The 11413-nt window shown below is 44.9% G+C and overlaps 1 protein-coding gene across 2 annotated transcripts in view; it reads right to left on the bottom strand.

Annotated features, from left to right (window-relative positions):
• Positions 1-7566: 7566 nt before the first annotated feature.
• Positions 7567-11413, bottom strand: part of mrpl23 (mitochondrial ribosomal protein L23) — a 31621-nt gene continuing 27774 nt past the window's right edge. For both annotated transcript variants that reach the window (XM_031861180.1, XM_031861188.1), the window contains exon 5: positions 7567-8530. In XM_031861180.1, the coding sequence (XP_031717040.1) occupies positions 8366-8530 (165 nt within the window). In that variant the 3' untranslated portion in view covers positions 7567-8365. The remainder of the gene's footprint in view (positions 8531-11413) is intronic.

Genomic DNA, 11413 nt, shown 5'->3' with positions numbered 1-11413 from the left:
GGATGGTTAATGTTTTTACCATGCACATGGACACGCAGACACATGAGCCCCCTCCCCCCATCTCAAAACCTCAACTCCTCTTTGCCTGGCAATTGAAACGTAGAGGTCAGGGGGGCATATGGGAGGCAATCACAGTAGTTTGTTTTGGATCTCTCACCCCCACACCAAGTCCTTGGCTGTGCAGGAGCAATGCCGCCACTTTGCCTGCTTGCTGCCTGGGAAACAAACACATCCTTAATCACTCAGGGCCTGTATCCGCCAAGGCCACACTAGTTGAGCCCCATCTGACAAGCTCAGGCCAGAAACGTTGGACTCCATCTGATGAACTCAGGCCATACAAGTCAAACTCTGTCTACTGAACCCAGGCCACATTAGTGGCAGCCAGACAGTCAAATCCATGTCGCTCTAGTTGAGTACCCTTTGTTGAAATAGAGCCAATGAGAACATAGTCTTCAAGCTCAGTGTCTACTCAACCCAGACCACTCTAATCAAACCCTGATGGTCAAACCTAGGCCGGGGAAGTCGAGCCCCATCTTGTGAACCCAGGCCACAAAAAGTCCAGCAGCGCCGGGTGAAATCAAGCCAGAAAAGTCTGATCCGTCTCTGGCTGGGTGAGCTGTTCTGTCATTATGCTGGCTAAGCGTTGCCTAACAATGGGATTCTCTGACGTAAGCACTGCGTAGCTGAGGGCTGGCAGTGAAACAAGATGTAAGACAGAAGAGAAGACGCCTTAAGAGCCATCCAGTGGCCGACAGCCATTTAGACCCTGGATGAGTTCGGCGAGTTGTCTTACGTCATCCATCCTTCCTGATCCCCAAACCCAAACATATAGCCTCTAAATCTCGCTCTCTTTTTCTCTCTGTCCATCCGTCTCTCGCCGGTTCACCTTCCCAAATATTTTCCTAGCTACTCTACCTAACCGCTTTCCACTTTACCACACTTTCACCCTTCTCTCACACCTCTCTTGAACATCAGTCACGAACGTGCTCAATGTGGGTGACCAAGATCAACGTCTGAGAATGTCTTTGTGCAACTGTGTTTGTGTGTAAACAATAGGGGTACTAAAACTCGGGCAGCATTTTTGCAGATGCTCCACTAGTGTCTGTTTGACAATGAAAGCTAAGGCAGAGATTTGTGTTGTGCGGTAAACCACAACATTCTCAGACCTTAAAGAATCTCCCTTTTGAGATATTTATTAGCATGTACTGGATAAGCCCTATACACACACACACACACACACACACACACACACACACACACACACACACACACTATCGCCACAACACCCGTCATGTTACATTCTGTCTCCATCGGGATGTCAGACAATTAACCTCAAGGTTCTGCTCCCCGGGTGATATAAAGAGATTAGTGACCCTGGTTTGATTGTGCGTGATGAGAGGAGACTTGTGTTAAAGTACACAATATCTCATTGCTTGGAGGAAATGAATTCTCCCAATCTCCGAGGCTCATTGTTCCCATCTCTCCTCTCCTCTGAAGCATGTTTCAAGTCGGAGTGACCTGCGGGCAGGCGTAGAGCAGTGATAGACCCACTGATCCCTATCCAGCCCACCGTGCAGCCAGGCGGCAGCAGGAGCACTGAGCAGGTACATGAAGCGCTGAGACCAGCCGGGACTTCCAGGAAGTTCAGCATCAGGGATCAGTGTGTGTTATTGACTTGGCAAAGCCTCCAGCCAGTACGATTCCACCAGCGAGGGGTTGGCTGACTGCACCAGTGCACATATGTCTATGTGTGTAGACCAGGGCCCAGCGCTGTGTAGTCCAGATGGGTGGCCCGGCCCCAGTTGATTTCTGTTACTCTGTTATGACAATTGAACTCATTTGAACCACTGAATCCCTCTTTTTCTCTGGATAGTAACCCTGAATGCACCAAACCAACTCCCCTGTCCTGCTTTGCTCTTCTTACGTACGCCTCACTATTATTAAGTTGTTTGAAATGCTAATGTAGTGTTGTTGAACAGCTGTCAGTGACAGCAGAGGAGCATTGTGTTAATAGCAGATAAGCAGAAATGTCAGGAGAAATTCTTCCCCTCTTTCAGACAGATGTCTGTGCATAAGCCTCACAAACACTGTGCCACAAAATAATTTGCCCGAAGGCTCCTCTCTCTCTTGGTCACCATAAAATAATCTTTCAGCACAAACATAGATCAAAGATCCCGCCACCGCCTGTTTAGTGATGAAGGCTGGCATGTGCCATCTTCTATTGTCAGGGCTTCAAATTGATCCTAATTGATGTTGTGACAGGCGAAGAGGGGTAGGGTCTCTGGAGGAGCGCAAAGTTGGAAAACAGCATTCAGCTTTTATTAAGCACCAGCACTGCCGAAGAAACCAGAATAAGACAAGACTGATTAATCCTTTGTGTAGACGCGCATGGAAGCAATAAGATGCTTCACACGAACCAGACCAGGACAAGATGTTAACATATCCTCCATAACAGTGGAGGAGGAACTGTTCAGATCTTTAACTAAAGTAGAAGTACTAAAATAAAATGATATATTATTACAGAATTTCCCCAGTCAGCGGTGTCATTTCATCATACAGTGATTTATTAATGATGCATTCCATGTAAGGTGAATTTTAATGGTGCAGCTGGTTGAGATGGAGCTGGTTTAATTACTTTATATCCCGATAGATGCTTTAAGTCAAACAAATGCATCAAATGCTATACAATGCTTTATTAATAACATTTCTATCTGCATAGCAAACAAGTAGCTGTCAAATAAATGTAGAGGCGTAAAAAGTACAATATTGCCGTCTAAAATGTGATAATCAAGCAATGGTGGAAAGTGATTAAGTACTTTACTGTAAAAAAGAAAGTACTTGTTTTTATTTCATGCTTTATTCTTAAACTACACTACAATACAGTGATAAGTATTTCACTCTTTACTTCACTACATTTATCTGATAGTTATAGTTACTAGTTACATTGGAGACATACAAAATATGTGAACATTACACACAACATACAACGTACACAATATTACATCTACAATATTAAAATGCTGTTTAAATGTTAATGCATGAATACTAACAATAATAAAGAAAATGTAATATATATCATAATATATATTTACTTCTGAGTACTTCCCGCACCACTGTACTCAAGTAAAGTACAGGTACCTCAAAATTATAATAATCACTGTCCTTAAGTCATAAATGAGATGATATAAAAGTTGCCAAATACCTTGTTTATGAACTTCAATTTAATCTAAATCCCATTGATTTCAACCTTTCGAATAATGCAGTTCATTGACAGTCAGCATGTGTAATTGCAGTGTAGAAACACTAGATTTGACTTTGTTCGTTCACAAAAAGCTGCAAATTGGAAAGAAATCAGTGTGTGCTTCATATATACAAACAATAGAAGATCATCTGTTATTCCTTCTTAATATTAGAAGAGCCTTCTTTGAGAGTGAAGCGTTCGGATTCTCTGTAATTTAAGCAACAATAAACAGCAGTCCACATGTTTCCTACAGCGTCCCCCTTCAGTTGTTGCTCCTGGTGCTGAGCCAACAGGCGTATGGATGCCAGTACAGTATGACCGCGTGTACGCACACACCGAGGGGCCGCATCAGGGTACACTTACCGTGTGTGCGAGTGTTCACGATGAGGCCTGAACATGAACATCACGTGTACGTGTGTGTACATGTGTGCGTTTGTAGTAAATTCTTGGAAAAACTGAGGATGCAAATTTTATTTTTATGTGAAAGTGCATGAGGGTACATGGACTCACACTGAAACAGACACACACATGCACATATATACACAGACTTATGGGGTGACAGAGTGCACTGGCTGAGCTCAGATGAACCAATGGCAACCTGGGGAAGGAAGAATGTGTATGGCGCTAGTCCAAAAGAGGCCGTCAGAATCCTCAGCAGGCAACCCCGGTTGTCTTAGTGAACACAAGTGGGAGTGTGTGGGAGTGTGTGCATCTGCACATAAAGGCTGGTAGGGGTAGTAATTGAGTAACTATATGAGTGTGTGTGTGTGTGTGTGTGTGTGTGTGTGTGTGTGTGTGTGTGTGAGAGTGTGTGATTTTACAGTTGGCGATGAATTGTGTGAATCCATGTGAGAAAGCCTTTAATTTAAACCTTTTGTTATTAGTTGAAGCAGACTACAATCTATGTGAAGCTCTCCCTTTCTTTCTTTCTAGCATACAGTCAAGCACAGCCATAAGGTGGGCAGTGTTCCTGTAAGATACTTGATTTAAATTCCTTAACAGCTGCAGGATGCAGAGAAGCATCTGTAGGTGAAGAGCTGCCTTGCAAGTGGGCAGTTACTACAGCCAGCAAGGAGGAGATGTGCCCCCGTAGGGAGGCTACAGAGAGGGAGGATGGACATTCACTATAGCGCCACTCATCCCAAAAATACAGCATGATGTCATGCAGATTCCAAGTGTGGACTGCAGTAGCAGAAACAGGGTCATGTGTGCACTGGAGGGAGAGAGGAATAAGGAGGGAAAAAAGAGGAGAGTGAAGGTCTGTTTAAAATATTCAACCTCCCTTCCATTAACTAACCGTGTAAGGATGGGAACACGGCCTGCACTGTACATCTCATGAGAGAGAGAAGAAAAGAGGGAGAGAGAGAGAGATGGCGCACTGTGGGAGTACCCCTCTTTCATCCCTTGAATCCAGCTCAGCATTTTCTCAGTGATGTCATCTCTTTTTCACTCTCACTTCACCCTGTTCACTTTCTTCCTCACCTCCATCTGCTCTCCCTCTCCATCCTTCCTGGGCTTCCTTCATCTCGCACGCACATGTTCGATCCCCCCCCCCCCTCCCCCCCTCCCCCCCTCCCCTTCTCTGCACTTACTCAACGTGTGCTGCATTACAATATACGATGCATCATGTTCAGCACACACGGATCCCTATAAATCTGGAGCTACCGACAGTCATCCCGAGTTCAGCTGGAATAGGATATGTGGGGCTCGCTGCTTTCGCTGCATACCTCTCTATCCTCCTGTTCCTTCACTCTCCAGCCATGCAGCATCATCTGACAAGCAGGGAGAACACTGTGTGTTAACAAACAGGGAAAAGGCTGCTAGCCGGATGGACAAGGCCGGACAAGGAGGGGGGCGCGGACATGTGCTTGCAGCTTTTTATTGGGTTTGAAGACAAGGGAGAGGTATAGGAAGTACATCGAGAGGAGGAGTGTATAGCTCAGGCACACACACACACACACACACACAACCTTCCTTTGAAGTAGTCATTATTTTTTACGGCGGTGGATTTGGTGCAAGATATTTTCAGAGCAGATAGGTTTGGCTCTACTGGAGAAAACTAGAATAGACTTACATGAGGAAAAGTGTAAAAAACCCGACAAGCCTGCACCTGACACAGCTTTGTGACTTCAGGTTTGAGCCCTCTGCGGGAGACAGCGATGACCGGTCTCTGCCAGCAAGGACCGGTCTGATCTGCTCTCACAGGAGCTCCAAACACCTGCTTACATAAACTGTAGCAAATTCATCGTATCACTGACATTATTAATCTATTTCTTGAGAGTTTAATCATTCAACACATACCACATTTAGCATGCATTTCTATTCAGGAGTGCTTAAAAGCCTCTATCTCCCCACATTTCCCATCACCTCTGTCAAAAATGCCAGAAAAATATAACAAAAATGTATTTTCCTCTTAAGAAGAGTTACAATCCCTCTCATCTCCAAAAAAGGAATAACCTGGGTCTGGTTTGGCTACTTCTGGATCGCGTAGGACAGTGAAGTGCATTTGAAAGTCAGAGTAGCTAATCAATTCAAATGTGATTAAATAACTATGTTTAAGTATCTCTAATATGTTTTGTTTTTTTTACCTCTGTGGAGTCTGCTAAACACTTTCTCCTCACATCCTTTTTGTAAAAGATCTCAAAATCAAAGGGCTGCTACATGAGGAGTCACCTGACGGTCCTCAAGTATAAGTCTTTCGTCATGTTCTGCAGCCAGGATGATCCATTATCTGCCTCCAAAGTGACTTTATTCTCCAGAGTTCACTTAATTAAAGGGGGAGACACTTATCCCATCAGACTACCTCCCCTTGTAATTAAGGAGCATCCTGCTGATGTGCGTAGTGGGCTGGGGGTCAGCTGGCTCTCCCTGTAGCGAGGTCCAGCCGACTTCTGGTCCCTCTTTAGGAACAACTAGAAACCATATTCTTAACATGTAAACTGCTCGCGTCCAAATCTTAAGGACTGTGATTTGGCATTCATTCCGCCTCAGACGTTTTTAATGAAAATGGTGCACTTTGAGGTAAAGCAGTGTTCTATTCTGGAAAGAAATCATCTGTTTTATTCACATCCAAACACTACACAATTTTGGCAGGTGCTCCACAGATGTTATCACTTTAAAAATGAAAGTCGATCCTCATGTAACCAATGTAACATTGTCAATGATTAGAATAATATGCCAGATTATCTTGTCAGCAAAATGATCAGTATGAGTAGAAATCTAACTCATTAAATTATTGTCTGTGGAATATAAATGATTCACTTCCATAATAAACCTGAATCACCCAGAAATGTGTCCATCAAAAGAGCATTGTGTTACATTGGATGTCTCCATCTATGACTTCATTTGTTGTTTTTCTTCTTCAACCTCCAAACATTTTATCAGTTGTGCCTGTTGGTTCTTCATAAAGAGCTAAAATGACTAAGAGATATTCATCTGCATGAGCAACAGATGAGCTCATTAGCAAAGTGTGTCTCAGTGTCGGTCTACGCTCCAGGACAATCCAAAATGTCCAAAACACCAAACAAACGAATCAATGCCAGTCGACAGTAGGTATGCACAAGAGTGTGCATCCGACTTCAGAAGACACAGAGTATCCCTGTGACAAGGAGCAGGAGGAGAACAGGGACAGCTTATTGCTTAGCAAACACCAGAATTTGATTTCTCAACTTTTAATGTGGGGCCTGTTCAGGCCGGGGGAGAGTGAGAACAGGAATTTGGTCTTACTCTCTGTTGGTTAAGCAGCTGTTTCTCTGGAGGTCCGGACTGAGCAACAGAGTGAGAGAGTGAGAGAGAGAAAGAAGAAAAGCGAGAAAGTGAGTGAGACAGAGAAGAAATGGAGTGGCTGTGTAACAGGAGGCTTGTTCAGTTCTGAATCAGATCGCTTTATAGCAACGCAGGGGGTGAGTGGTTCCAGGCAGCAGACAATGGGCCAACAGGATCAATATTGACATTCTCCTTAGTGATAGCCGAGTTGGCTGGGTGAGGTCAGGGACTGGACCTTTGTACTAGCCAGCCAGCATTAGTGGTCACGGCTGGGGGACACTTACTGTAACCTTGGCCTTTCAGCATAATGGAGGGTCTGAGCGTGCCCAGGAGAGGTCCCTCCCCTTTATGGGCCAGATTACCGTAAGAGAGCTCAGTCCTCCAGTGGCCCGATTCAAACACAGATCATTACATTGTCAAAACAGCTACCAGACCACGTTGGCACACGCCAAGGCCAGCTTGTGTGGCAAAAAGCGTCTCGAAGTGCCAGCTGTTGAGCGCAGCAGCCGTGGGAGATGAGGCGAGGCGAAGACAAGAAAAAAGTAAGCGGAGCCCTTTTGGACAAGTGACCATTTATTAGCTCTTATTCCAACAGCACTTACAATTAGACAGATTCACTGGCAAGTCCTGCATGCTAGGCGAACACACATAAACACTGGGTACAATCTCTCAAGATTGATGGCAAGAGGTGCTACCGCAAAATAATAAAACACTCCGGCAAATTCCATGTCGTTGCTTTGCTGAAACAACAACTCAATTGTTGTTTACCTAAAGTGGTCAATTAATCCAAGGCAAACTCATAAAAGAGGAAAGGATGTGGGTTGTCCAGGTAGTCTGATCCAACTGGCTGAGAGTCGGGGCTACTAGGGATGCCACCGCATACCCCTCCCCAGCGTGGTAGAGGAAGAGGAGCGTAGGAGAGGGACAAAGTGAAGGAGGGACAGCAGAGGAGACACACGAGGAGGAAAGGAAACTCCCAAGGAAAGACGAGAAAAAGAAAGAAAAGGTGCAGAGGTACTGTTGTCAAAGAGGAGGGGTAAAAGGAGAAGGATGTGGAACAGGAAGGGTGGGGGGAGGAAGAAGAGGAGGTCATCTGAGGTGATGGTGATTCTGTACGATGGGCTGGTTTCATGAACGATGGAGCCGGGCCACTCTCCTTCCTGCGTTTCAGTTCTGGCTCGGGTTACTGGACCGAAGCCTCACAAACACACACAAGTCTCCCACACACATGCTGATTCTTCTTTACTACACACTTGTGATTCTTTCTTACAGAAATAGAAGTGACATCACAACAGTGGCGTGAATCAATACACGTTGCTCCCAATGAAACAGCTCAGAGTTCACGGTCAGGTGGCTGTCTCACAGTCCGAACCACTCCGTGACCCCTCCTCTCCTGGGGTCGAGTTTCTGCCTCTGCTTCTCGTTCTCCATGAACTGCTCCTGCAGCTCGTCCATGGAGCCCTCTGAGGCCGCCCGCTCCTTTTCTGGGAAGATGTCCGGGAAGGTGAACGTCTGTTCCTGGGCCTGGGAGGCAAAAAAAGAGAGAAAAATTAGCAAAGGAACCACCATTTTCCTACCTAATAATGAGAGGAATTTGTTGTTTATTTTCTATTTTAAATCATTTCAAAATGCGTCAAACTGCATTTTCCTTCAACCGTTTCCTTTTCTTTGCGGAAGAGAAGTGAGATACAGATCTGGAATTCAGGACACTGTTTCTCCCTTGATATCCCTATTTCCAGTTATACACTGACTTTCTCTCTGGCATTCAATTTCTCCAACTCTCCCCCATATTTAATCTCTCATCTTCTCTTCATTTCTCTGGTCTTGATTTATTCAGGGGGAAAGGATGGTATCCATTATTTATTCCATACCAACCCATCTCTGGCCATGGCTAATGCATCACTGGCCTAACCGTAGTCTGTGCCAGGCCGCCGTAGAGTACAGTACACACACACACACACACATGCATGCCTGCACACCCACGAACAGGTCAGTGGGTGCAGGCATGCACACATACCCATGGCCTATCCCTCTCAGCCTCTCCCATGGACACCTGGGAGCAAGAATTCACTGTTATCAGTCTCAACTGGAGGCAAATCATTGCTGTCCTTAAATGACTCAACTTTTGATGATGAAACTGCACTTACATGTGTCATTTTTATCACTCTATTTGGATTTTGAGCAACCTGCGAATAAAAGTGATTCATGATTACTAACGTGGTAGTTTACACTAAACAGCAGCTTCCACTTCATAGTGACAAATGTCATAATGTGACTCATACACTTCTGAATTCATTCAAAAAGGGCCTACCCTCATGAAATGAATTGCTTCCATGAACACAATTGTCAATCAACTATTCTGTTTAAATATGTGAAATATTTTGTTTAGGGTCAGTGTGTAGGCGTGAAGGAATGGTCTGGCTCTGATGTGAATGTTACTTTGTCTGCCTCCAACCCCCAAAATACCAAGAAAAACATGCATATAATTACCACATAGCATGGTTTAATTCCCAAAGGAGGGGGACAACATGAAGCTCCCTCAGCCAAAGCAACAGAATGGAGCTGGCCGCGTCTACTCCAAAACATGCTCGACTGACAACCTAGAGCAGGAGTCTTAGGGATCCTTATTGTACTCGTGCATGTATAAATGTGTGTGTTCAAGTGCATATTTGCATGTGTTTTGTAATGTTACGACCAGGTCAGAACATTATAACATCCTTATAAAGCTAAATAACAGACAAGATAAATAAGGGAATGGATGCTTGGTGACTGTATATACGCTGGTTAGAGCTTTATAACACACACAAGTTACGAGATGCTCCATACTTCAAACAAGACTGACAAGCACCGAATGGAGCCTGCACCAAATTTGGTTTCGGTATAAAGGTCATAGTTTCCCAGAATTTCTTCTCAGATTTTTAGAAGCAGCAGACCGGTTTTAAACTCGCTCACTTTTAAACTCCAACTTAAAATCACTCTTTGGTCTTTAGTTTTATATCTCCATGCATCCAACGAGTGTAGTTTGCTGCAGCCAGAGAACACCGATAACAGCAGAAGCTTCACGTGAAACGCATAACATATAATATGCTTCAGATAACAGGAAGTGAAGAGTTAAATGGGGAGGAAATGCAAATGAGCATAATAATAAATAAACAATAAACAGTTAAACTACCTAATGTTCATGCTGCAAAGGGTATTTTAAATTCCAACTTCCCTCTACATTTTGAATACTTCCTGTCCATTTAAGACAATAATAAATAAAACAATAAAATAAAAATTGTTGAGGCTGCAGTCCACCTTCCACCGTATTTCTTAGTCACTTACTAATCCTAAGTAGAGGTTTATCAGTGAAAAACAATACACCCTGGAGGGAGAGACTGGCTGGGTCTTAGCCTGCAAAGACTGCAGAAATGTTGTGAAAAATTACTATTTTGGTACGATACTTTAGACAGACCTGAATTCATGTTACTCTCTAAAACCAGGCCATTACAGTCTAAACTCTCTGATACCAGCTTTGAGGAGCAGCTGCAGCCATACACGCACAACCTTCAATCAAAAGAAAAAACACTGTTCTTGTGTTGCTGTCTTGCGGTAACGCCTGTATTGCAAACTACAGGAGGTTTTTCCAGTGAGCGCAGTAATGCAGGAAGAGAGAGACAAGAGTGCAGACCCAGTGAGGAGGCACAGGCCAGAGGGCTGCCAAACACCAGCGATGCACCTGGAAAGCGACCGCCCCTGCCAAGGCCCTTTGTGTCTCTCTGCACTCGCACACACTGTCATCGAGGAACACATAATCCAGAACAAACACTGCACCGGGCCAAGGGACGTTTGCCGCAGGAGTACGAGGAGCGGGGAGAAGGTGGCAGCAGGGGAAAAAGATCGGGGTAAGCGATGCGAGCGACGTGACTGGAGAGGAGGAAAGGATCTACCGAAGCACTATAAACAGCAGACCTGGCAACGGGGGGGAAACAACGAACTTCACCCAATTTCAACCAAACCTTGTCGCATGACAGTTCCCAGTTACACGGCGTAGCGCTGGACACCTCGTGTATACACATGGCAAAGATTGATATCGGCCTCAGTGAGCGGCGATTCACAAAAACAACAGAGATTGAAGATTGAAATCAACAAAAGCGCCGAGACTCGTTAAACAAGTCTTATTGTTGGCAGCAGGCCGCACCCTGTGTGTGTGTGTGTGTGTGTGTGTCAAGCGTCTGCTGGACACATTTCCGCAGTGAGAGAAAGTGCTGGCAGAGTGCATTCTTATTTTTGTTTGAAATATATACATCGCACCAAAGCAGAGGCAAAGCCAATGACCCCTCGGTCTCCAAGCCCAAACGCTCTTTCCTGTGCCTCTGAATGTGTGTGCGCGAGAGAGAGAGAGAGGGGGGGGGGGGGGGGGGGGGG

Source organism: Anarrhichthys ocellatus, unplaced genomic scaffold (assembly GCF_004355925.1).
Source record: "Anarrhichthys ocellatus isolate YVR2014 unplaced genomic scaffold, GSC_Weel_1.0 scaffold2, whole genome shotgun sequence".
Classification (NCBI taxonomy): Eukaryota; Metazoa; Chordata; class Actinopteri; order Perciformes; family Anarhichadidae; genus Anarrhichthys; species Anarrhichthys ocellatus.
The sequence above is the reverse complement of the archived record's forward strand: the minus strand, read 5'-3'. Positions and strand labels throughout refer to the sequence as shown.